Genomic DNA, 27206 nt, shown 5'->3' with positions numbered 1-27206 from the left:
TGCTGCTGACTCCCCCCTCCCCCCCAACACCCCCACCCCCTTCCCCTTCTCTGGCATTCCTCACAGATAAAGTAGATTGATTAATTCTTTTTAACAGCTATCCTGCTCAGGGCCTCTCCCTCTCCCCTGCTCTCCTCTCCACCACCCTCAGGGGTGATATTCTGAGGAATCTGTGCTATGTGCCAGGCACAGCTCAGTGCACCTAGGCAGCATGATATGCAGTACAGGGCTAAGGTGTGGTGGGGGGGAGTGATGGAGTAAGAGAAGGGGGAGAGATGGAGGCATCAGGTGGACAGATCATCTCTAGGATTGCTTTCGTCCTTCTAAAGGTGGGTCTGTTCAAGGTCTGTCTGTGGACCACAGAGCAGGTTCAAGTTGAGACTTGAAGACCCAAGAAGTAGATTATCCACTAGGGTTAAACAGGCAGGGCTGAGGTTACATTTGATGCTGGAAACGGGGGGGAGGAGACTCCAAAGCCTACAGGCGGGCTTACGACTTTGGTGCCCAGGACAATTACCCTGGTTTTCCCACTCCTAACACCAGCCCTGAACAAAGGATTGGCAGCGTCTTCTCATTACAGTGCCAGAGCCCAGGACACAAATTTGCGAGGCTCTGTATCCTTTAACATTTGGGAAGGCTTGGGGAGGGGGTGCTCCTGTGGCACAGTAGCTTCAGTGGCTTAGTATTTAATTGGTTTGACTCTTTTTTGAAAAATAGACTGCAGATTTTCATCTTCACGGGAAAATCCTTGTGGTGTCCCCAAGGCTTTCCCATCTCCCCACTCCTGTACAAAGTGGCATAGCTACATGGGGCCTGGGCCCCCCCCCCCATTTCTTCTGGGCCCCTGATTTTGCTGGCGGGGGCACCAGCTGAAGCCTTCATCCAGCGCCGGTCTCGGCACTGCTGCATTGCCTACCCTGCTCACACTTCCCCTTACGTCCGGCATGCTCAATTTCAGTAAAAGGAGTGTGCAGGACGTAAGGGGAAGAGCGAGCAGGGCAGGCAGTGCTGAGACCGGTGCTGGATAAAGGCTTCAGCTGGCAAGGGTTGGGGACTCCTGCCAGCCAAGGTATTTGCGGCGGTGGGGAGGGTGGTGGTGGGGCAGCAGACCAAAATGTGACCCCCACTTCGGGCTCTGGCCCCCTCCCACCGTGAGCTCTGGCTACACCCCTGACTGTACAACTTGTACATGAGCTCCCTCGGTCAACTTCTGTTGAAATCTGGTGAGCTCACGTTGTCCTGTGAGATGATATTTTCTTTTTGTTTCCTGTTGGTCAGACTGTAGATTCGACCCCAGCTATCCTTTAACCCAACCCCTCCCTCCCCCCCCCCCCAATAACTCCTTGACAACCAATTTTGGGTAACATAGGCCGCAGCTTACTTTATTACAATTAACTTCCATTAACAAGAACAATATAAGCCCCCCTTTCTCGAGCTACATCAGCAGTGGCTGCCCCCCCCCCCCCTTTAGCCGTTCGTCATATCAGCAAAACGGCCACTTCCGCTTCCGGGCTCCGCCACAGCAGCAAGAATCCTACGCCGTGTGGACCTCCACACCTGCAGCCCGGGTCGCCTGACCCGCCTTTTCTGCCTTGGCTCAGCCCCCATGAGCACTCTCTCCTGTAGCTCAGATTTGTTATGTTCTTTTTGTTTGCCGCTTCGACAGCTTCTATTCCTGAAATACAAACAAAAACACCATCCCCCCGCCTCCCCCTTGTGAGGGTGGGCAGGTGGGTAAACGCCTCCGAGGATCTAAGGGAACGCCCTGACCTCGTCACTATCCCCCAGCTTTATTTTCCTCTTTGCTCCACCCCCCACCAGTCTCTCCTTCCAATCAGCTTCCTGCCTCTTTCTTTTGCCAGCCCCTTAACTTGAAACTCTCCAATCACACAACGGATTCGTGCTAAGAAATCCTCGTGGACCCAATCCTCCCCCCACCCCCTCCTGCTTCCTCTGCCCGCCTTGAGACCTGCTTGAACGGGCCCAGCCCTCGTTTAACTGGGCCCGTCGAGACGACCTCTCGGGCCTCTTATTCTTATGAAATCAACAGTTGCACAAATAGGATTAAAGCATGGTCAGCTAAGGTTAAACTCAAACTTAATGCTGATAAGACCAAGATAGTATGGTTTCTTAGGATTTAGCCAAAATTCCCCAGGTAGTCTTGGGTGATGATGGATCTCAGTTCAAAGCAGAGAGAATCTCCAAAGTTTTGGGAGCGATGCTGGATTCATCTTTAACAATGGAGCCACAGATTAATGCTTTAGTTAGAAAAGCCTCTTTCAAGTTAAAACAGCTACGCTTGCTAAGATCTTACTTTTTAGAAGATCACTTTAAGATCATTGTACAACTAACTATTCTATCACTTTTAGATTATGGAAACTCATTATATTTGGGTCTGTCCTCCAAGCAACTTTCTAGAACTCAAACGATTCAGAATTCAGCCGCTAGGCTTATCGTTCAGAAGACTCGGTTGGATATTAAAAGTCCTTTGTTGGAAACACTGCTTTGGTTGCCTGTAAGGACTGGGGTCATTTTTAAGGCACTTTGTTTAGTATTTAAGTGTTTGTAGAGTACTTGCCCTGAAGGTGGATCTCAGTTGGTGACTGTATTAAAATCTAGGACAATCTCTAGACAATGTAGTTACTTACTCTTAGCTTTTCCTTCAACCAAAAAGGTGCAGTTTAAAGCTTCTTTTTCTCAATCATTTTCTTTCTTAGCTGTTCGCTATTGGAATAATCTTCCTTTTGAATAACACACACTGGGGAGTTATCTTCTATTTTGCAAAGCCTTAAAAACGTATTTCTTTGTTAGGCTGGGAGGGGGGAGGTTAATATTTGTTTTTTCTTATGCTACTTTCCTGAAACTGTGTAATTCATGAGTTTTGTTGTCAGGTTGTTGGGTTTTTTTACATTGAATGTAACTCACCTTGAATCTTATATTAGACAGTTGGCGAGAGATAAGTCCCTCATAACATAACATAACCCCCTCCTAGCACCAGCCCTGAGGCTCAAGGTGGGTGAGGGCAGGAATGGGAGCAGGGATGGCGCAGGAGAGTTCCACCATGAATAGAAATGAATATTCACTTTAACATCCCAGGATTTAACAGGAGGTCCTGTATGCAGCAGGGGGTGGGGACTTTAAACTTGGTCACACAGATATGACACCCATGGAAATCATCTTTGGCTGGTGCTTTACAATGAGAGACTAGAAATGGTGAAGAGGGTTTGACGGCAAACGGAGAAGGTGGGGCAACATCCCCCATCCCAGCCTTTAACATTTCTTTCCCAAAGGGCATTGTGCTGCTGGAATGCCCTGGGACAAGGCTGGCATTGTTGGCCTTTGACCACAGCCTCAGATATGAATCTTGGAAAGACAGAGGGAGCTTAGTGGCCGGCTGTAGACAAGGGGCCATCAGAAATGAATAATGGCTCTGGTCCCCAGATTGCTTCATTCAGAAGCTATGCCCCCAAACGTCTCCAGCATGGCATGCCGGGCCACTGCTTCATCGCTTATTTCATCCAGTTAAACTTGGCGGGAGGGTATCTGTGGATCTCTGTCTCCAGTGAAAAATGTCACTCTGTACAGGTGGGTTTGTGTGTGCCTGATCTGTGTGTGGCTCCTTTGACACTGCAGAACAGAATAGGAAATTCAGACTGTCTTTTGGGGGGGGGGGAGGCGGGGAGTGTCTCAAATTTTGGTTGTCAAGCTGATGCCTTTGCTGTTTGAAGTGGAGCTTGGAATATTCATCAAATGCCTCTGCAAATTGAGAAAAGCAAATAATATGGGGGAGGGTGATTTTAATTTTCACTCCATCAGGTGAGAGAAACCACAGACTTCCTTTAGAGCAAATAAACTTTTGAATGATGGATTAACGGGATCTTCTGCATCCCAGGTCAAATCTGCTAATAACAGGGCTCTACAAAGCCGAGCCTGCCTCGGTTTCCCTCAAGTGCCTAGATGAGGGGGTTGAGGGATAATATTTGCAGGTTCCGACTGTTTGATCTCCTGGAAGACAACCCGAGTCCAAGATTATCCATGTCTGACCCTGCTGCATGTGGAGACTAGAATCACAGACTCATACCTAGCTCATTTTATTGGCATGATAATTTTACATGTGTTGCCAAAGTAATACATGCAGCAGTAGGGATGACAAAAGAAAGAATGGAGAACCCTTCTTAGATCGATACATTGTTACAAAGTCAATAATGAGGTTACAAAGACAGTGATGAGATTCAACATGAGTGGAGCACCCTCCAGCCCAAAGAGTTACAAGATTCATACAAACATCCTACTGGGGTTTGGGGGTGGAGGGAAAGAGTTCTCAAGTTATCCAGTTCCAGCAGGGATATTTCAGGCCATTTCTGGATTTCTGCCAACTTCATCCTGACGCATTATGGGACCTGCAGTACTGATTTCAATGGGTTGACTCAGGGTCTAGAAGTGATACAAGTTCAAAACCAAGACTGACCAAAAAGTCTCCCTTCTGAAACTGGGTAACTTGGGGGGGGGGGGGCAGGGGGTGGAAGGACGGAGCCATTGAGTGTGCTGGCTTTTTACGAGGGGCAGGCATTCTGTGGACTGGAGGTTTAAAGGTTTGAAAGTCAAATGTAACCTCAGAAAATTATTACTAGTCTTATATCACCACCTGCTGTCCAGTCCTAGAAATAGCACCCTAGAGGCTTCTCTAGGATATGGCATTTATTCATTTTTCCCAGCTGCTCCAGCATCGGACATTGTCTCCTGTGTTGTGAGATCCTGAGGATCCACTAGAAAACTGCATTAGATACAGATGACACAGTCTCCTGTGCTGTAAGAGTCTCCATATCTTACAGAGTATTTGTTCCACTCTGTCTCAGCACCACATAGAAACTTAGAAGCTTGATGGCAGATAAAGGCCACATGACCCATCCAGTCCGCCCATCCTCTGTAACCCCTAATTCTTCCTGTTCCTAAGCAATCCCACATGCTTATCCCATGCCTTTTTAAATTCTGGAACAGTCCTCGACTCCACCACCTCCACCGAAGACCATTCCACCACCCTTTCTGTGAAATAATACTTTCTTGGGTTACTCCTAAGCCTATTCGCTCTTAACTTTGTCATATGCCTTATCATTCCAGAGCTCTCCTTCATTTGGAAAAGGCTCTCTTCCTGTATATAAATGCCCTTGAGATAGTTAAACGTTTCTATCATGTCTCCTCTCTCCCTCCTCTCTTCCAGCGTATACATGTTGAGGTTCATAAGCCTGTCCCTATAATTTTTGCATTCAAGACCACTTACTAATTTCATAGCCGCCATCTGGACCAACTCCATCCTGTTTATATCTTTCCTTAGGTGCGGTCTCCAGAACTGCATGCAGTACTCCAGTTCAAGACACTGGCATAGGGGGTGTTTCTATAACTGGGCATCGTAAGTGAGGCCCCGAGATGAAGCACACTGAACGCTAATTCTATAATTGCATCTCGATGCCAAACTTCCATTACAGAATACTTAAGTCAGCATCTATGCATCTGCATTTCACACCATGTCGATCGCAGGCGTAAATGCATACAGCACTTTGCCATGATAAATGACAGTATTCTGTAATATGTACCCTGCCCAAATGAACACCCTTGAAATTGTGCACCATGCAAGTTCAGCGCTAAGATTATAAAATACCACTTGGCATTCAACTCACACTTACACACAAATCCATAACATTCATTCAGGTAAGAGCTAGTTATCTATTATCTGAGCTCTCAAATGGTGCATACACTTAGCCGCTTATGTTATTCAGGGAGGGGGAAATGTGCTTTCAGCAGCTGGGGAACCTCAGACTAAAGCCACTGACAGGGATTAAGATTTGAGAGTGGATACCAGTAGTACAATGACAAGAGAGAGGGGGGGAAGAAGGGAAGATAGGGGGAGAGAGGGGGTAAGAGGGAGAGAGAGAGAGGGAGAGGGAAGTGTGAGAGAAAAAGAGAGGAGGGAGAGGAGAGATGGGGAGAGGTGAAAAGAGAGGGAGAGAGGAGAGAGGGAAAGGGGGAGGGAGGGAGAGGGAGGGAGAGACAGAGAGGGAAATGGGATTAAGAAGTGTTACATAAGTGAACCCCTGAGAGAGGCTCATTCCTCTTTCTCCAGGGACCATCAGAGGAGAGAGAAAGCCAGAGAGGGACATGCCTGGCAGTGGACAGAAAACCGTCCTGGTGACAGGGTGCTCCAGTGGCATCGGCCTCAAAATTGCAGTCCGGCTTGCCAAGGATCCTCAGAGACGATATCAAGGTAACCCTGCCTCTGTCTGGAGTGCCACAATAAGCAATCCCAGTTATAATGGGGAGGGGGAGCAAACTTGAGGATGGGTGTGCCATGTGAAGTGAGAGGCTATGCTCTCTCTGCAGAAGCAGAAATTTCAGAGGGTCTGAGAAATGATTATCTATCATCCATCTGCCTTCTGAGTGACATGAGGTTGCCTGGATTTTTGCATTTATCAGGGGGGGGGTTGGTTTGTGTAATGGTGGGGGGGGGGGTCATCCCCACACTTTCCTCCTGCTCCTTTGTGCTTCCAGATCATCTGGAACCTGCCTCTTTTTGGGTTAAGCTCAATAAGCCTTCATTTCACAAATATGTGGAATTTCACCTATTAGGTGGTAGCCTCCTCCCAGCTTCCATAGCCCAGTCATGGTAGGGGCAGTTCTGGGTCAGGGTCACTAGGTGTCACTATTGAGCAAATGGCTGAAAATCCTCCCTCTCCCAGGGATCTCCCATATCCCTTATTCTTTTCAGATAAAACCCAGGTTGTCCGCAGGTACGATCCGGTACCATCTTTCTTCAAGTGTTCATGTTTCTCATTAGGATGCATCCCATCTAATTCACATGCTTTTCACTGACTATCAGGTTTCCCTAAATTAATTTGGGGATGCCTGTCCCCGTCTCCTCTCCCCCCCTCCCCCCCCCACACTACTTTCCTGTTATTCAGTATTCTAATTCCACATTTCAATAAAAACATAAGGAGTTGCTCTACTGGGTCAGACCAAGTGTCCTGTTTCCAGCAGTGACCAATCCAGGTCACAAGTATTTGGCAGACTCCCAAATAGTAGCAAGATTCCACTTAACTCCAGGGATAAGCAGTGGCTTTCCCCAGGTCTACCTCAATAATAGTTTATGGACTTTTCCTCCAGAAATTTGTCCAAACCTTTTTTAAACCCAGCTACATTAACTGATGTTACAATTTGCTCTAGCAAAGAGTTCCAAAGTTTATCTACGTACTGAGTGAAAAAATATATATTTTTTCCTATTTGTTTAAATTAAGGCTGCCAACTGGATCCAGATTCACAGGACAGGGTTTATCCAGTCCTGGGTTTACCCAGTTGCATGCAGGGATTTGTAGTTCTGACTTCCCCATTACATTCCTTAAGAAAAGCATGCAAATCTGGATCTGGTTGGCAACCATAATTTAAAGCACCTAGGAGAAAATATTTCTTACTATATAACTTCATGGAATGTCCCCTAGTCTTTGTACTTCTTTGAAAGAATAAACTATTGATGTGTGTTTACCCACTCCACTCCTCTTAGAATTTTATAGACTTCTGTCATAACTCCCCAGCAGCTTTATAAACATTCAGCAAGAGGGGCTAAGGAGCTACCCACCCAAGGAGGTCTTTGGAGACATTGAATGCTGGGAAGAACACAGCTCACACATTGGCAGGTGCTTTCACAGGGCAGTAACCAAGATGGCAGAACACTGGAGAGCTGGCTTTCACAAGTGACCTTCAGCAGTGTAGATGGCATATGAGTAAATTGGTGTGTACTGTGTCCTAGTTTACCTCTCCTCCTTGGCTTAGTCAAGATTAACTTAAAAAGAGATTAATATCCATCATCCTCAAGTCTCTTCTACGTTATCCACCTGGTGTTTTGAGTCAGAGCAGAAGGAAGACTGGAGGGAATAAGAGGACGAGGTTAAGAGGGACAGAGAGATGGTGAGGAGCAATCTAGGTATGGGTATAGATAAAACATCACCATTGAAGATTTAGATTTAAGGAAAGGGAACAGGACTTGATATACCACCTTTCTGTGGTTTTTGCAACTACATTCAAAGTGGTTTACTTATTTGTACCTGGGGCAATGGAGGGTTAAGGGGTCCTTTTACTAAGGTCCATTGAAAAATGGCTTGCGGTAGTGTAGGCATGAGTTTTGGGTGTGTGCCAATCCATTTTTCAGCGTGTCTGTAAAAAAGGCCTTTTAAAAATGTTTGCCAAAAATAGACGTGTGGCAAAATCAAAATTGTCCATCTTGTTTCGAAAATACGGGTTTACCCACCCCTGGTTGGGGACGTTTTGCGAGGACGTCCTCATCAAAACTTGGACATCCCTTTCGAAAATGCCCCTTTTTGTGATCTTTCACCACAGGGCGCAGAGTTGACACCTTTAGGTCTTCTTGAACAAACCCACCAGATAAAAAAAACAATTCACAATCTGAACTAACTAACTAACACCAGCACCAATCCTAAGTTTTTTGGCAACATTAGCGAACACACATCTCCCACTGCCCCTGTTGGTCGACATTTCCTGGTCGATCGCTTGAACAAAGGGGACAGTCTTAGCTCTGGACGCACTGAGAAACAACTCAGTAATGTGCATGGGAATAAGTTCCATTGCTGTACATTGAATCCATTAGATGACATATCGAATTTGAACCCTGACGCAGGCACTGTGTGGTGGAGCCGGAGGTGAGCCTGCAGTGCCTTCTTCGTCACTGACGTTGCTGCCACAGAGAGTAAAAGGGTTAAAACACACGCATGCTCGGGGGGGGGGAGGGAGGAACGGAGAGGAGGAGGGCTGCCAGGCGGGAAGGAAGGAGGGACCGCTGGAGAGCTGCCTGGCTGCAGCGTGCACGAGCCCTGTGTTTGTGGAGGCAGCAGCCAGGGAAAGGTCATGGTTGGAAGCCTCCCCAAGCCTCTTATACGGGGCGCCTATGCTGTGTGCCGAAACATGGCCCGTGTCGGGTCATTGTTTCTCAAGTCATATCATTAAAGGAATTGAGTCCCGATTTTGAAGGTGCTTCTTTTAATTGATCTCTCTATATCTTTAACGCCAGAGAAAGGAACTACAATATTTTGAACTTTCTGAATAAAATAATTGTCATGCTCTTCCAACAGAAAAGGAGAAGTAGCAACAGCATTAACTGCATCCTCTGTAAGTGACTGCACGGTAGAAATCAACTCTTTAGGATGATTCATCGATTTTTTAATGCGTTTGTGATACACAATGCATATACACTTGCAACTTTATCACATATGAATCCCGAATGTCGAGATCATGGAACTGTCTCCAAGCACGCTCTATTTTCTTCAATTCACGTCTTACCTGCTTCATACCAGAGGGTAACCAAAATACAGTGTTTTGCTCTTTAGGATGCTCCTTCACAATCCTCATCGGGACAACAACATCCAAAGCCTGACCTAGGATATTATTCCAATGCTGGACAAGGTCCTCCTTGTCCAGTACAGAAATAATCACCCAAAAAAGGAGCCCAAACACCCCATAATCTATCACATGGGCGAACCTCCTTAACAACCACTGACTTGCTACTTACTGCCTTTTTTAACGGTAGTTGTAATTCTATTAGGAAATTATCTGTCCATATTAATGATGTTATCCCCACTTGTACCCCTGCAACCTTCTGCCATGGTAAGAACGCTAAATCCAAGATATGTCCATTCTGATGAGTAACCTGGTATATCACTTGTTCAAAAGAGAGCACAGCCAATGTATCAAACAAAACATGTGACATAATATCACCAGCAGAGAATGGAATATTAAAATCATCCAATATCACAAGAGTGGATATATGTTGCCAATAAAGAGGAACAATCAACTTCACAATAACGCAGTGGACAGTAAATCACACATACAGAATATGTTGGACCACTCAACAAGGTTCAAAGAAGAGTGACCAAAATGATAAAGGGGATGGAACTCCTCTCTTATGAGGAAAGGCTAAAGAGGTTAGGGCTGTTCAGCTTGGAAAAAAGTTGAATGAGGGGAGATATGATTGAGGTCTACAAAATCCTGAGTGGTGTAGAACGAGTAGAAGTAAATCGATTTTTTACTTGTTCCAAAAGTACAAAGACTAGGGGACACTCGAGGAAGTTACATGGAAATACTTTTAAAACAAATAGGAGGAAATATTTTTTCACTTGACGAATAGTTAAGCTCTGGAACTCGTTGCCAGAGAATGTGGTAACAGCAGCTGGCGTAACTGGGGTTAAAAAAAAGTTTGGACAAATTCCTGGAGGAAGAAAAGTCCATAGTCTGCTATCAAGACAGATATGGGAAGCAACTGCTTGTCCTGGGATTTGTAGTATGGAATCTTGCTATTCTTTGGGGTTCTACATGGAATCTTGTCACTCTTTAGGATTCCAGAATCTTGCTATTCTTTGGGGTTCTACATGGAATGTTGCTACTCTTTGAGATTCTGCATGGAATCTTGTCACTCTCTAGGATTCCAAAATCTTGCTATTCTTTGGGGTTCTATATGGAATGTTGCCACGATTAGGGTTTCTGCCAGGTACTTGTGACCTGGCTTGGCCACTGTTTGGAAAACAGGATACTGGGCTAGATGGACCCTTGGTCTGACCCAGTATGGCTACTCTTATGTTCTTATCTGCACCATCACAGTTTTTTTTATCAAATACTTTAATAAGTTTCAGGCGTTCTTTAAAAAACTTTTTTGAAACACCTCATCCCCTTCTCCCTGACCTACAACCCCATCCCCGTTTGAAACCCAGAGGACAACACTAATTTGCCAAAACCATATCTGACATTTCAAACCAAGACTCTGTCACCGCTAGGATATCTAAATTAGACTGTTGTATCAAATCCCTAACTAGTACCACTTTGTTTCTCGCTGACCGTGCATTAATTAGAGCAACCACCAAATTTTCAGCAGAACGTCCATCCAAACCAGTCTGCAAAGGCACAATTACTAATACTCGTTCACCATTCTCTCTCCTAGACGTAAACAGAGATGGTTTGGAGGAATACAAAGAGAACTGTGGAAGTGTAGGGCAATGTTAAGAAACTCTCAGGACTGGATCAGCAAATCAGTATCAAACTGTGTCCAACTATAATGATGTTCAGATTGGCAAGATAATTGGTATTCCTGGTTCAGGACAAGGCTGTGACTTGCCACAGTTGTATTTTTCAATCCCACTGCTGACACCAACTCTTGCTGGGTTTCGCTCAGGCCTCTCTCTCTCTCTCTCTCTCTCTCTCTCTCTCTCTCTCTCTCTCTCTCTCTCTCTCTGCAGTGATTGCTACCATGAGGGACCTGAGGAAGAAGGGTTCCTTAGAGGAAGCTGCAGGGGACTGCATGGGCAGCACGCTGATGGTGGCACAGCTGGATGTCTGCAGCGATGAATCGGTGACAAGATGCCTCACTGCCATCCCGCACTGTAGGGTTGATGTTGTGGGTGAGAAGCAAACAGGCAATTAAACTCGGCCCTAAGGCCACTGCCAGGCCATTCCAGGTCAGCAGATGAAGACTGACCCATCCTGGGTTTACTTCCCCCCTTCTCCTACCATAGGGAACTACAAGTCCCAGAATCCCAGAGGCACAAACCCAGGACTGGTCCAGGCTGTTGCTGGTGAACTGGGGTCACTGATGAGTCTATTAAGATTGTTTGTAGACAATCAGCCCAAAGGTACCTTGGGTGTGAGGAGGGGACACCTTAAAGCTTCTGGTGAGGTACTCTGGGCTGTAGGGAAAAAAAGCAGGTCCTTAATAATATTATCAGACCAAGTGAAGAACTGCCCCTACCAGTAAAAGGCGCACAGGACTGGGATCCCACTGTTTCCACCATCTCACTGCCATATAAGTACATAAGTATTGCCACACTGGGACAGACCAAAGGTCCATCAAGCCCAGTATCCTATTTCCAACAGTGACCAATCCAGGTCACAAATACCTGGCAAGATCCCGAAAAAGTTCAACACATTTTATGCTGTTTATCCTAGAAATAAGCAGTGGATTTTCCCCAAGTCAATTTAATAATGGGCTATGGACTTTTACTTTAGGAAGCCATCCAGACCTTTTATAAACCCTGCTAAGCTAACCGCTTTTACCACATTCTCTGGCAAGGAATTCCAGAGTTTAATTACATATTGACTTGACTCTTAATATTTTTCCTAGCTTATGTTTGCCTCTGTGATTGATCCTGTAGGTAGCAATGTCATTGAGTGCTGTGAGGCTGCCTTTTGATTGGCTGGTCTCAGCAATCTTGTCCCCCACCCCATGAGTGGGATGTGTTCTGGCTGTCAGTAACCAATCTGTCTCCCTCTGGTGCGGTTCTGATTGCAGTGAATAATGCCGGCGTTGGACAGATTGGTCCCATTGAAAGCCTGACTATTGATGACATGAAAAAGGTCTTTGAGACTAACTTCTTTGGAACCGTGCGTGTGATCAAGGCGGTGCTGCCCGACATGAAAAGGAAGAGGAGCGGACACATTGTGGTGATCAGCAGTGTGATGGGACTGCAAGGTATAACGCTCACTGCTCTCTGCCAACCGTGCCTTCTTGAAGGAGACCTGCCTTCTGCTGGGGATGGGATCCTGTGCATTGTGTAAAGGAGACCTGTCCTCTGCTTGAGCTGGGATCCTGTGCATTATGTAAAGGAGACTTGTCCTCTGATTGGGCTGGGATCATGTGCATTGTGTAAAGGAGACCTGCCCCAGGGGATGGAGGGGGTTATGGACTATTCCTATGCTGGTTCTGTATACTAAGAACCTCTTTCCATGCCTGAATGTCAGTGTGTCTCCGCCTCTACAGGTGTCATGTTCAACGATGTGTATGCAGCCTCCAAATTCGCCATAGAAGGATTCTGTGAAAGCCTGGCAGTTCAGCTCTTACAGTTCAACATTTTGTAAGCATACCAGTAGAACCATCAGCGCTTAGTCTAATTTGTTCACCCAGACTGTAGTGTTGTCCCTCATCTCCCCTTACGTTCCCACCCGAAACCTCCGCTCACAGGACAAATCCCTCCTCTCAGTACCCTTCTCCACCACCGCCAACTCTAGGCTCCGCCCTTTCTGCCTCGCCTCACCCTATGCTTGGAATAAACTTCCTGAGCCCATTCGCCAAGCCCCCTCCCTGCCCATCTTCAAATCTTTGCTCAAAGCCCACCTATTCAATGTCGCCTTCGGCACCTAACCTTTATGCCTCTATTCAGGAAATCTAGACTGCCCCAATTTGGCTGCCCTATTTTGACTGACTGTACATTTGTCCTTTAGATTGTAAGCTCCTTGAGCAGGGACTGTCCTTATCTGTTAAACTGTACAGCGCTGCATAACCCTAGTAGCACTTTAGAAATGTTAAGTAGTAGTAGTTATTCAAGTGCAGTAAGATTTTGAGGTTACCGCAGGTTAACAGCAAGGAATGATGCACTGTAAACGCCATTCAGGTTACACATCCCTAGTGCCAGGGATTAGAACTCACCAGTCTCAGGATGTGAAGAATCACTGTTTGGCACAGTATACTTAACAGGGTTGATCCGTTTTTATATAATGCTGCCTGATGGGTCCTGATGCTAGGGTTTTTCAGTAGTCACACTGGTCCCAATGCAGTGCAGCTTCTGGAGAGAGCTGCTGACCCCGCAACATGGTGGCACCTGTCACATCTATTGGGCTGAAATGCTTTTCTTTCTCCCCATCCCCAGCGTATCTATGGTGGAGCCTGGTCCGGTGAACACAGGGTTCGAGGTGAAGCTGATGGAGGAGGTTTCTTGGTCAGACTTCCCGGGAACAGACACAGAAACTCTGAGATGTTTTAAGGAGACCTACCTGCCTGCTGCTCGAGAGATCTTTGCTACCATCGGACAAAGCCCTGAGACCGTGGCAAAGGTGAGGTCACTCGTGACAGGAGGATATGAGCCGGTCAGATTCCTTTACTATCCTTCTACCGCAGGGGCTCAAACCCATAAAAGTTATCTTACTCCCAAATGAATGCATTTCTAGCTGCCATCTCTGGGGTGAAACGTATCGTATTTCTTTTCATGTGAAAGAAGAAAAGAAATTATGTAAGTTATCATTTCTATAATGACATCTAGGTAATTGCAAGCACAGAGTCAGTGCCAGAGCCGGGGATTAGAACTGAGGCACAGGGTGATCAAGTGATTCAACCTGAGATCACACACAAAAAAGTCAGTAACAGAGCCAGGGATTAGAACTGAGATAGAGGGAGATAAAGAGACTTACCCTGAAGAGTCAGTGCCAGAGCGGGGATTAGAACTGAAGCACAAGGAAATAAAGTGACTCACCTGAGGTTACACACAGATTCAGGGCTTAGAGCTGAGGCACTCTGCTGGCACAGGGAGTAACAGCCATCTCTTCTGGATGGTGAGCAGCTCCGTGTTTGGGCATGGTTCATGTTCAAGCTGTCTACAGCTGACAGACCTCCAACTCAATACTGAGGGTTCATTCTGTGAAGACTCCTCTACATTTAGGTGACAGGAACATAGGCACGAATTGAGGTTGAAGGAGGGCAGACTCAGGAGTAATGTCAGGAAGTATTTTTTCACGGAGAGGGTGGTGGATATGTGGAATGCCCTCCCGCAGGAGGTGGTGGAGATGAAAACGGTAATGGAATTCAAACATGCATGGGATAAACATAAAGGAATCCTGTTTAGAAGGAATGGTTCAGTGGAGTCTTAGCGGAGTTTGGGTGGCGACGCCGGTAATTGGAAACAAAATGGGAGATGGGCAGACTTCTACGGTCTACGCCCTGATTGTGACTGAATAGATAGGGATTGGCTGGAGTGTACATTTTAAGGGGCTTTGACATTAGCTTCAGAACTTAGTACAAGAACAGTACTGGGCAGACTTCTGCGGTCTGTGCCCTGAGAAAGGCAAAGACAATTCAAACTCAGGTATAAAGTATCACATACCATGTAAAATGAGTTTATCTTGTTGGGCAGACTGGATGAACCGTTCAGATCTTTATCTGCCGTCATTTACTATGTTACTCTTTGGGGTTCTACATGGAATGTCGCTACTAATTCGGATTCCGGAATCTTGTAACTCTTTAGGATTCCAGAATCTTCAGAACCTTTAGTACAAGAAGAGTGCTGGGCAGACTTCTACGGTCTACGCCCTGATCGTGACTGAATAGATAGGGATGGGCTGGAGTGTAAATTTTAAGGGGTTTTGACATTAACTTCAGAACTTTTAGTACAAGAACAATACTGGGCAGACTTCTATGGTCTGTGCCCTGAGAATGGCAAGGACAAATCAAACTTGGGTATAAAGTATCACATACCATGTAAAATGAGTTTATCTTGTTGGGCAGACTGGATGGACCGTTCAGGTCTTTATCTGCCGTCATTTACTATGTTACTAGATAAATGCTGGAATCTGAGCCAGTTGTAAAGAACCATTTTTTTGGCTCCACTCTATTCTGTAAGGACGCCTCAGTCTGATGGCATGTGCTCTGCCCCACACGGGTGTAGTGAGGGCAGGACCCACATTTACACATCTAGATTATAAAACGCTTTGTTACATGTGGATCTCTGGACTCTAAGCTTGAGCTCTATATTAACTGTATGGCTAGTGTACGTACTCATGCCTAAAACCTAGGGGTGTATTTGACATGTTACACTGGTACTCTGTAAAGAAAAATAAGTGCCTACTTTCAATTATATAATGGACTCCAAGCAGGCAGCTTCGAGACACTTAAGACGAGATGCCCATGATCGAATAACCCTCTGAAAGCATTACGTATACAGATGATGTAGAGACATAACGGGGTCATGGGTTTTCTTATCCTTAGGTGACTGCTGACCTGATCAGCATGGAGCGACCTGACTTCCGCCGTCAGACCAACCCACTCTACACACCACTGACAGCACTGAAATACGCAGACAAGACAGGGAACCTCTCGGTTCGGACCCTCTACAACCTGATGTTCAGGCATAGGATGCTGTTCCGTCTCAGTCTTGGCTTTCTCAAATGCCTCACCTGCAGCTGCTTCCACGGACGTATCTCGCCTACCTGAGAGGGGGCATCTGGGAATAAAAATACAGAGCAGGGGGTAACATCTAAGGATGCTGAGGGGTGGGGGCGTATAGTAAGCAATTCTAGATTTTTCTCCGTTCTGTGTCATAAGGGACATCCCGATTCAAGCCTTGGTATGCCTCGTTGCATGCTGGGATTTGCAGTTCTGATTCCCTTCACCCAACCCCAAATTGACTTCCCAAAAAGTAAATCAGAACTACAAATCCCATCGTGGAGTAGGGGCAAAACCAGGAACTGGACCACTTTCTTACCTCAGTCATGGAGCCGAAGTAATCCTTCCTGAGATCTGGAGCTCTTGGGTTGGGTCCTGTTGCCTTAGAGGGTGAGGGTCATAAGTCTGAAGGCTGTAACCTGTCTTCTTAGACCACAACCAACATTTTATAACTGTGTTGGCCAATGTTACCAGTAACACTATGGGCACTTAGTCAGTGTCTTCACGCAGACTGTAGCTATCCATGTTGGTTTCCTGAAGAGAGACAGACTATACAGTAAGAGGAGGGGTTGGCCAAGGACCATGAGCCTTAAGGCTTCAGCTTCTTGTACACGTTTTCAGTAGCTCCCAACCTAGTGGGAACCTGCCTCAAACCCCACTCGACACCTTTCACAATGGGATCACACATACCTGAGGATCCATGTTCAGGACACCCTCTTCCATTCCCCAGAAGGTGTGTGTGTGGGGGGGGGGGGGGGTCAGAGCCGTGGGTGTTGCCACCCCTTCCTAGGTCAACCTGAGGGGCTCATGCCAGACCCAGGAATTAGATCTGGGTTTCATCTGAGCTTCCAAGAGGGAGATTTTGGGTCTGTCCTGGATTTCTGCCAACCTCATCCTGATGCATTGTGAGATCTGCAGCCCTGATTTCAATGGGTAGACTCAGGGACTACATATCCCACACTGCTATGGGATGTGAGTTAAAAACCAGGACTGGCCAAAAAGTCTCCCTTCTGGAACCAGGTAACCTAGCAATTCTGATTATATGTGGCCAAACAGGTAGAAAAAGCGACTGCAAAAGCTAGAAGGATGCTTGGGTGCATAGGGAGAGGAATTGCCAGTAGGAAAAAGGAGGTGATGATGCCCCTGAATAAGACTAGCCTGGAGAGACCTTTTGGAGACCGAACCTTCAAAAAGATATAAACAGGATGGAGTCTGTCCAAATGGCGGCTACTAAAATGGTCAGTGGTCTTTGTCATAAAGCTTATGGGGACAGAATTAAAGACCTCAACATGTATACTTGGGAAGAAAGGCGGGAGAGGGGAAATATGATACAAACATTTAAATACCTCCATGGGGTAAACACACAGGAGGCGAGTTTCTTTCAATTGAAAGGAAGCTCTGGAATGAGGGGGGCATAGGATGAAGGTGAAAGGGGTAGACTCAGAAGTAACCTGAGAAAATACTTCTTCACTGAAAGGGTGGTAAATTTGTGGAAGATAAAAACAGTATCTGAATTCAAGAGTGCTTGGGACAATTACATAGAAACTCTAAGGAGTGATAGGGTGAGTAGATGGCATGGATGGGCAGACTGGCAGTGGCGTACCAAGGGGGGGGCGGTGGGGGCGGTCCGCCCCGGGTGCACGCCGCTGGGGGGTGCTGCGGCGCGTGCCTGTTACCCTGTCTCAGTCCGAGAAAGTTCGCAATTCGCATGTGTTCACTGCTCCCTCTGAGTCTGCCAGACTCAGTGAACACATGCGAATTGCGAACTTTCTCTGAGACAGGGCAACAGGCGCACGCTGCAGCACCCCCCCCCCCCCCCCCAGAGGCGTGCACCTGGGGGGGGCGTCATTTCGCTGGGGGGGGGGGGGCGCATCGGCGATCCGCCCTGGGTGACAGCTAGGGTCGGAACACCACTGCAGACTGGTCTGGATAGGCCATATAGTCTTTATCTGCCTTCATTTTTCTCTGTTTCATTCAGGGACAGTTAAGGGTATCCCTTTTTAATTAAGTGCAGCCTGTTGACTCCTAGTTTGGGGGTGGGGGTGGATCTTGAGTCCTATCCCCTCCCTGCTCTACCCCTGAGTTGTAGTTCTGAACAATAAATAAATAAATATAAATAATATGTATAAATACAATAGAGCAAGAGACTCCATATGCAGGTTGGGGGATAAGATCAGGAGTGGATTATTTTGTCCCTGATGGGCCTCTGTACTCTAGCAGGATTTCTCAACCCAGTCCTTGGACACACCCAGCCAGTCGGGTTTTCAAGATATCTATAATGAATAAGCATGAGATCATTTTTTGTATGCACTAACCCCATTGTATGCAGATTGATCTCATGCATATTCATTTGGGGTATCCTGAAAACCTGACTGGCTGAATGCATCCCAAGGACTGGGTTGAGAACCCCCAACCAGTGCTTCCCAGTAAGGGAGATTGTGTCATGTTGGAGTCACCTGGTATGAGAGAGGAGAGGCACACAGGTCCAGTGGAGCTGGGTTTTTATGGAAGCAATGGTCACACAGACGCTGAGAGTCAGTGGATATTTGCAGGACACCCCTACTAGGTCGAACACCTAACCAAACCCTCACTTCCTGGTCTTTCAACTCCTTCAAAACACAGATCTCAGCTAAACTTTTGGGCGCTGCCTCACACCAGAACTGGCTTGCAAAAGATATTGGCAGAGCTCCAGAAGAGCCTTTGGAAGTGGACCAGAGTTTGGAGATCTTTCATCAAACTGCACTTACGGTTGAGACTGGGTCTTGAGTGCTCTTTGGAGGGGCAATAATTTGTCTGTTTCTTCCAATTAATTTCATGCATCAGCCCTGTTCTGAAGTGGTGGGGGTGGGGATCAGGGGGTTTTGGTTTGTTTGTTTTTCTGGAAAATGAACGGTGTGGAACTGTAAAGGAAGTCTGAAGTTTGGTTGCTCAGGTTACACTGTTCATTGAGAACCGTATTTGATTGCTGTAACCACTTAATGATGTATATGCAAGCTGATAGTTCAATAAAGGACTTCTAAGCTTAAAATAAAACAAAACCAGACAGCCATTTAAAAAAAAAGTTTGTACAGGTCATGGACAGATCACACCAGTTTTACAGGAAGATGGAGTCTTCCTGTAAACAGATGCAGCCTCCATAGTTGACTATTAACTTTCAAGAGAGGCTGTGCCCACCTCCCCCGCCCGCCACCAGGCTGTTTGCTCTGTCCCAATTTCTCCACATTACTTTGTCCCTCTGCCCATCCATTGCTTCCTGGGCTCTGAGTCCCTGCCTCCTGCTGGGGTGGAGGATCTTTCCCGGAATCAACCAGATGAATTCTCATGCCAGGGATTAAAATTAAAGGCCAGTCTCTGGGGGAAGGGCACTGCTGGGAAGGTGAAAAACGCATTTCGTACAAGGATCCCAGGCAGGACAGGATGGAGTTTGGGCTCCTCTTTTTCCTCATCCTATGCCCTGACCTCTCCAATGCTGCTAATTAGTAAGTTATTTTATTGTGTGTGTATGTATATTTAAGAACATAAGAATATCCCTACTATGTCAATCCAAAGGACAATCTATCCCAGTATCCTGTTTCCAGCAATGACCAGGAGTGGATCCTAAGCCCCACTAGGCAGTGGGTCTGTGCAGTGCCACCCACATCCTGTAGCACTAGGTGGTGGGATAGGGGGCAGTTACTGCATTCTCCTTGGAGAAGCAAGATAAAGCAGTGACATCATTGCAGAACAGTGTAGTGTCATTGAATGATGTCATCTATATGTGGTTTGCTTATCACGTTGAGAACAGAGAACCCCCCGCTACAGGTAAGCGACTTTCCATTATTACAGGTTCGTGGGAAGCGGGAATAGAGGAGAAATCCCAGGGGTGGGGCAGGATGAATTAATGTGGGCTTCTGTGTCTCTCAGTTTTATGCTTGTGACCCCCAATGTGCTGCGTGTGAACAGCGATGAGAACATTGTCATCCAGGCCCATGATTTCAGCAAGACCACAGACGTCACCATCACAGTTCTTGAGTTCCCCAAAGACAACCAAGTACTGAACAGAACCTCCGTCCAACTTCGGTGTCAAAAGAAAAATGACCAAAAAGACCAGGGCTGTCTGGCCACTGCTACAATTAAGGTATCATGCTGTGGACCAAGGCCAGAAGGGGGGATGTGGGAGCCAGAGAGGTAGGGGGTGGCCAGTGAGTTTCATCAAATGCACTGATGATCTTACGGTGCCAGGATGAGATGGATCCTGAGGCATCCTATCTTATCAGTTCAGGGGAGTGGGCAGTGAAGTGATTGTGTTTTGAGCTATATAGTCAGGCTTCTTTAACGGTGCAAGTCCAGCCTGCTATTCAATGGAGGCCAACTCTGGCCAGCTCCTCCAGGCTTGGATCTATTACTCCACTGCGTCTACGGACTAGAGGCCCATGTGTTTCCTAGAAGACAGAGGTATGGTTTTCAAGATAATCTCCCCTCCTCCCCCCAGATCAGTCTTTGTGAGAAATCTTTGCTTAATTGGAAAGTAAGGCCATCAAGTCCAGAGATAAATCACGTTTCAGATGAATCTGCTAGTAGGCCTTTGGGAGACCAGAACTACAAGTCCCACCATGCAATGTGGCCAAAACCTGGCCTGGCACAGGGTGTCACTGAAACAGGGAGGGGGTTTGGAGAGTGGCTGTCTGTAACTGTCCTCTATCGCTGCTCTGTAGATCCCATCTTCATATGCCTCATCGGACACCGAGGAGAAGCAGTATGTTGAAATCCGCGCCTCATCAACTGACTTTAACCTGCGGAAGATGGTCCTCATTTCCCCCCAGATGGGGTATATTTTCATCCAGACAGACAAGACGATTTACACATCCGGAAAGCGAGGTACTCACTGGCTATATTATAAGGACAGGAACTGAGCTCCCAAGAGCTGTCAAATGTATAATAAGGACAAAGATTGAACCCCCCAGGACCCCCTACAGAATAATAAGGACAATGATTGAGACCCCAGGAGCTCCTGCTGTACAGTTAGGACAAGGACTGAAACCCCAAATCTCCTGCTGTATAATAAGGACAGGGACTGAGCCCCCCCCCCCCCCCCCAGGAGCTCCTGTTTTGTAATAAAGACAGGGACTGTTACTGTATAATAAAGACAGAAACTGAGCTCCCAAGAGCTGTTACTGTATAAGGACAGGGACTGAGCTCCCCTCCCCCCCAGGAGCTCCTGCTTCATAATAAGGACAAGGATTGAGCCCTCAGGAACATTTACTGTATAATAAGGGCAGAGACTGGACTCCAGCTAAATGAACACCAGCTGGAGAGAGATAGAGATTGATTGAGATTTCTGCTCCTGATATTGTTGCATTTACTTATATCAAGTTAATTACAGAGTGTTCACCATGGACCAGTCGCTGGATCCCATCACTAAAGAGGTTGTCATCAATATCCAGGTAGGGTGCTCCCCTGGTTCATAGCACTGACAGTGTGAACCCCCATGCTACCCCATCCCGGCCGCCCTGCCCCAACCTGCCTCACCGTGCCCCACTCCACCCTTCCCCCATCTGGTTCCGCTCACTCTGCTCCATCCTGATTAAGAGACCCGCTTTCCTTTTTGCATTTTCCCCTTCTCCCATGCCTGCAAACTTCTTTAATACCTTCAAATACATTTGCAGAATGCATTGGATACCAAGAGGCAGAAGAAATATGCATGGGGGGAGGGGCTCTGTCTTCTCCTTTGGGAGTCCACAGCTGCCAACTTACCCACTTCCAAGAGGGAAATTTTAGGACAGACCTGGCATCCTGACAAGCCTATCACGATGCACTATAGGGGCCTTTTACAAAGTCACGCTAGCATTTTTAGCTCACAGTAAAAATCAGCTGGCGGTAAATGCTGAGACACCCATAGGAATATAATGGGCGACTCAGAGGGGCATAATCGAAAGGGACGCCCAAGTTTTCCTGTGGACGTCCTCGCAGCACGTCCCAGCGAAGGGGCGGGGAAACCCGTATTATCAAAATAAGATGGGCGTCCATCTTTCGTTTCAATAATACGGTCGGGGACGGCCAAATTTGACATTTAGGTCGTCCCTAGAGATGGTCGTCCTTAGACTTGGCCGTTTCTGATTTTCAGCGATAATGGAAACTAAGGACGCCCATCTCAGAAACGACCAAATGCAAGCCCTTTGGTCGTGGGAGGAGCCAGCATTTGTAGTTCACTGGTCCCCCTGACATGCCAGGATACCGATTTGGGTGACCCTGTGAGAAGGATGCCCATCTTCCGATTTGTGTCGAAAGATGGACGTCCTTCTCTTTTGAAAATAAGCCTGTCAGTGTCTACCGACAGCTGTTTTCTACCGTGAGCTAAAAATGCTACCGCGGCTTAGTAAAAGACCCCCCTATGGGACTAGCAGCATGGACTGGGGTGTAAGTTCAAAACCAGGATTGGTCAAAAAGTCTTCCTCGTGGAGCTGCGTAACTTGACAGCTCTGGGATCAATTGGCACATTCATGAAGTTCTGTATGATGACTGGCCGTCATGATTTGGGGTGATGGGTGAAAGAAATGCGCAGCAAAAACTGAGTTTATTCATTAACTTTTCATTTTTTTTGGATTTTACCATTTTTGTGCAAGAAACTTGCTAATCCAACTCCTGCATCCTCTGGCTCCGATGTGCACTTGGTTTGTCCTGGCACCTAATTTGGGCTCAAATGTGTCTGCCAGGTTTCTCTGCCGACCCGCAGTTGCTGCCTCCATTCCAGGGGAGTGGATGAATTTATGACATGTTTCCTTGCAGAATCCAGATGGTGTGGTGGTGATGCGGGAGCAGAAAAATATTCCACAAGGAATGTTATCACAAAGCCTGCAGATCCCCGACCTTGCCAGGTAAGGATGCGGGACAAGGGGAAAGGACAAAGGAGTCTTACCTTTGCTCAAAGTGAACACGCACCCTTCTGTTAAATTTAACTTCTGTAACTTTACAGCTTGGTATTGCTGGGGAAGGGGAGTCAGGGAGAGTGCAGGGTGGAGGAGAAGAGTGGCTCAGTGGTTAGAGCAAAAGTCTCAAAACCAGGGAAGCCTCGATTCAAATCTTTCCGCCATCACCAATACCGTTCATTGCCCTAACTACCCACCTAGATCACAGGCTCTTTAGGGCAGGGATAAATCATATTTGAATCCCTACTGTAGAGCCAGTAGCTCTGTAAGAAAGATAAATAGTATTATTAACATAGTAGATGACGGCAGATAAAGACCTGTATGATCCATCCAGTCTGTCCAACAAGATAAAACTCTTAGCATATTCGTATTACATAGGGTTTTTCTTGTCTGATTGTACTGATGCCAAAAGTTGTTGGTTTTGTTTTTTGTTAAATCTATCCCCCGACTTTGAATTTGTATGCAGCTCCCCCGCCCCCAGCCCCCAGATCAGAACAAAACTCTATCTAGCCCAGTGTCCTGCTTCTAACAATAGCCAGTCCAGGCCACAAGAACCTGGCAGAATCCAAAAAAGTAGCAAGATTCCATGCTGCTGATCCCAGAGATAAGCAGTGGTTTTCCCCATGTCTATCTTAATTGCAGTTTATGGACTTTTCCTCCAGGAATTGGTCCAATCCATTTTTTTAAACCCAGCTATTCTAACTGGAGACCCAGGCCAAGGTATCGGCCTGCTTATCCGACATTGCTACATGGATGCCCAACCGCTACCTGAAACTGGACATGGCCAAGACCGAGCTTATCGTCTTTCCACCAAAACCCACTTCTCCTCTTCCTCCGCTCTCGATCTCAGTTGATAACACCCTCATCTTCCCCGTCTCATCTGCCCGCAACCTCTGAGTCATCTTCGACTCCTCCCTCTCCTTCGCTGCGCATATCCAGCAGACAGCCAAGACCTGTCGCTTCTTCCTCTTTAACATCAACAAAATTCGCCCTTTCCTCTCTGAGCACACCACCCGAACTCTCATCCACACTCTCATCACCTCTTGCCTTGACTACTGCAACCTACTCCTCACTGGCCTCCCACTTAACCATCTATCCCCCCTTCAATCCGTTCAGAAATCTGCTGCACGTCTTATATTCCGTCTGAACTGATATACTCATATCACCCCTCTCCTCAGGTCACTTCACTGGCTTCCGATCAGATACCGCATACAGTTCAAGCTTCTCCTTCTTACCTACAAATGCACTCAGTCTGCAGCCCCTCATTACCTCTCTACCCTTCTCTCCCCTTAGGTTCCCGCCTGAAACCTCCGCTCACAGGACAAATCCCTCCTCTCAGTACCCTTCTCCACCACCGCCAGCTCCAGGCTCCACCCATTCTGCCTCGCCTCACCCTATGCTTGGAATAAACTTCCTGAGCCCCTATGCCAAGCCTCCTCCCTACCCATCTTCAAATCCTTGCTCAAAGCCCACCTCTTCAATGTTGCTTTTGGCACCTAACCTTTATACCTTACAAGAAATCTAGACTGCCCCAATTTGACTGCCCCTACTTGACTGACTGTACATTTGTCCATTAGATTGTAAGCTCTTTGAGCAGGGACTGTCCTTCTATGTTAAATTGTACAGCGCTGCGTAACCCTAGTAGCGCTTTAGAAATGTTAAATAGTAGTAGTAGTAGTAACTGCTTTTACCCACATATTCCATTAATGAGTTCAGGGGTGTGTGAGTTGAAGTATGGTAAATATCAGGGTTTTTACCTGGATGCTGTCTATCCTCAATAGTAAAAGGCAACATGTCTTTGCATCCTGAGCTTCCTGATCCATTGTCACTCTGCAGTATCCACAAGTAATTTAATAAATACCCCTAATTACCAGTTGCCTGCATGGACAATAAGTGAAAATCTAGGCAGCAGGGTAAGACTCTTAAGGGCTTCCCCTGCCAATAAATCCTATATATAAAAGTCTATAAATTCTTAAATATGGATATAAAAACCTTTTATTTATTTATTTATTTATTTCATTTTATTTGACAGCTTTGGATCCTGGAAGATCCTGGCCCACTTCCAGGATTCCCCTCAGAAGATGTATAGCACAGAGTTTGAAGTGAGAGAATTTGGTGAGTGACCAACCTTCCCATGGGTGTTCTCTGGTGAACTCTGCATCATACGTGTGCATGGGTTGACACAGTCTAGTGTTGACACTTCCATCTCTGTTGCTCCTGGGGCCCTTATTCACTGCTTTTCCTTAGAACAGTGGTTCTCAACCCAGCCCTCTGGACACCCTCAGCCAGTCAGGTTTTCAGGAGATCCACAACGAATATTCATGAGAGAGATTTACATGTAGCGAAGGCAGTGCATGCAAATCTCTCTCATGAATATTCATTGTGGATATCCTGAAAACCTGACTGGCTTGGGGTGCCTCCAGGACCAGGTTTGGGAACCACTGAGTTGGATATTCCTGTAAATCTACCTGCTATTTAATCATTCTGGGTATCCTAAGAACCTGACTGGTTCTGTGGGGTCACCAGAGATCCAAATTAAACTAGGACTGCTGCTGAGCAACTCACCAGCACCAGAGCCCCATGCAAAACCATGTAAAGCTGAACATTGGATCTTTGTCAGAGCATGAATACAGCACAGACAGCTGCAGAGCAGATCTTCATCAGGGGCCCCATGGAGGTGTCACACTGATACATCTACAACATGAAAGCAGTACAGATAGCTGAAAAGTCCTGTACCAAGTGTCACATTAATACAGAGGTTCTCAACTCAGTCCTCGGGACGCATTCAGCCAGTTGGGTTTTCATGCAATGAATGTGCATGAGATTAATTTGCATGCGCTACCTCCATTGTATGCAAATCTATCTCATGCATATTCATTGTGAGTATCCTGAAAATCCGACTGGCTAGGTGTGTCCTGAAGACTGTATTGAGAACCACTGCACTCATATTAGGTAAAGCATGAACACAGCACAGATGACTGAAGGGGGAAGATAGACATAGTGAAAGGCATGTACAGGGTTCACAGGTTTTCAGGATATCCACAATGAATATGCACGAGATAAATTTGTATACGCTTCCTTCATTGTATGCAAATCTATCACAAGCATATTCATTGTGGATATCTTGAAAACTAGACTGGTTGGACGTGTCCCAAGGACTGGGATGAGAACCCCTGATATAGAGAGAGGGTGGAGAACTAGGGATAAGACTGATGGAGGGGCGCAGTAGAGCCAGGACAGTGAATGTTTTCAGTGGTGGCGAAGGTGCTCTGCCAAATGGGTTTGGTACACGTTCAAGCCAATCCAATCCTGGTTTTCCCTCCCCAGACCCCAGTGCATGCTGGGAGATGTAGTCCCAGTTTTCATTAGCAGTGCTCAGATTACAAATCCCAACATGCACTGGGGTAAAAGCAGACCCTGATGACCTTTGGAAAAAGGAAAGGGGGGGAACTGGAAGTGCTGTTAAAGATTCTGTTCCCCCTTTTCATTTCAGTCCTCCCCACCTTTGAAGTGATGCTGAAACCAGCAAAGAAGTTTTTTTACATCAGCGATCCAGAACTTACCATTGAGATCAGCGCAAAGTGAGTTGGGTGATAGAGCAGAGGGCAGCTGCAACCCAGGAGATCAGATATCTAATATCGCTGTGCCACATCCCCACCTCCGCCTCATTTGAAATGAACATAAGAACATAAAAGTAGCCATACTGGGTCAGACCAATGGTCCATCTAGCCCAGTATCCTGTTTTCCAAACACTGGCCAAACCAGGTCACAAGTACCTGGCAGAAACCCAATTGGCGGCAACATTCCAGAACCCCAAAGAGCAACAAGGTTCTGGAATCCCCAAGAATAGCAAGATTCCATGTAGAACCCCAAAGAATAGCAACATTCCATGCTACCAATCCCAGGGCAAGCAGTTGCTTCCCATGTCTGTCTCAATAGCAGACTATGGACTTTTCCTTCAGGAATTTGTCCAAACCTTTTTAAAACCCAGATACGCTAACCGCTGTTACCACCTCCTCCTGCAAAGAGTTCCAGAGCTTAACTATTCGTTGACTGAAAATATATTTCCTTCTATTTATTTAAAAAGTATTTCCATGTAGCTTCCTTGAGTGTCCCCTAGTCTTTGTACTTTTGGAACAAGTATAAAATCGATTTACTTCTACTTGTTCTACACCATTCAGGATTTTGTGATTCCTCCAACTTAATCCTAGTCTAGGGAGAGCTGGGAGGACCAGATCTGGTCTGTGTCTAGAAGCCCCTGGAGCCGGCTGATCATCCTGGGTGGGGGGCAAAGGGCAGCTGTGTACAGAGAGGATATTCCCTTCCCG

At 46.6% G+C, this 27206-nt stretch overlaps 2 protein-coding genes across 3 annotated transcripts in view; both read left to right on the top strand.

The window, feature by feature from the left end:
• The first annotated feature begins 3532 nt into the window (after positions 1 to 3532).
• Positions 3533 to 16021, top strand: RDH8 (retinol dehydrogenase 8). Its single transcript, XM_030195296.1, has 7 exons — positions 3533 to 3585; positions 6119 to 6259; positions 11286 to 11447; positions 12335 to 12514; positions 12803 to 12896; positions 13689 to 13872; positions 15797 to 16021. Exons 1-7 carry the CDS (start codon positions 3570 to 3572, stop codon positions 16019 to 16021), a joined length of 1002 nt encoding a protein of 333 aa, XP_030051156.1. The 5' UTR covers positions 3533 to 3569.
• A 3184-nt stretch (positions 16022 to 19205) lies between these two features.
• Positions 19206 to 27206, top strand: part of LOC115466075 (complement C3-like) — a 65403-nt gene continuing 57402 nt past the window's right edge. The window contains exons 1-7 of one of the 2 annotated variants that reach the window (XM_030197088.1): positions 19206 to 19452; positions 19877 to 20090; positions 20668 to 20830; positions 21326 to 21396; positions 22739 to 22827; positions 24911 to 24993; positions 26372 to 26459. In XM_030197088.1, coding sequence (XP_030052948.1) covers positions 19295 to 19452; positions 19877 to 20090; positions 20668 to 20830; positions 21326 to 21396; positions 22739 to 22827; positions 24911 to 24993; positions 26372 to 26459 — 866 coding nt within the window. In that variant the 5' untranslated portion in view covers positions 19206 to 19294. Of the gene's footprint in view, positions 19453 to 19685; positions 19775 to 19876; positions 20091 to 20667; positions 20831 to 21325; positions 21397 to 22738; positions 22828 to 24910; positions 24994 to 26371; positions 26460 to 27206 lie in introns of those variants that run through there. The other variant, XM_030197090.1, reaches the window with a different exon arrangement.

Source organism: Microcaecilia unicolor, chromosome 3, assembly GCF_901765095.1.
Source record: "Microcaecilia unicolor chromosome 3, aMicUni1.1, whole genome shotgun sequence".
Classification (NCBI taxonomy): Eukaryota; Metazoa; Chordata; class Amphibia; order Gymnophiona; family Siphonopidae; genus Microcaecilia; species Microcaecilia unicolor.
This window is presented reverse-complemented; position numbering and strand designations above follow the sequence as displayed.

Coding starts and splice junctions, on each gene's coding strand:
- RDH8 (XM_030195296.1), top strand. Junction 11,448..12,334: donor CTGTAGGGTTGATGTTGTGG/GTGAGAAGCAAA, acceptor TTCTGATTGCAG/TGAATAATGCCGGCGTTGGA. Junction 13,873..15,796: donor GCCCTGAGACCGTGGCAAAG/GTGAGGTCACTC, acceptor TCTTATCCTTAG/GTGACTGCTGACCTGATCAG.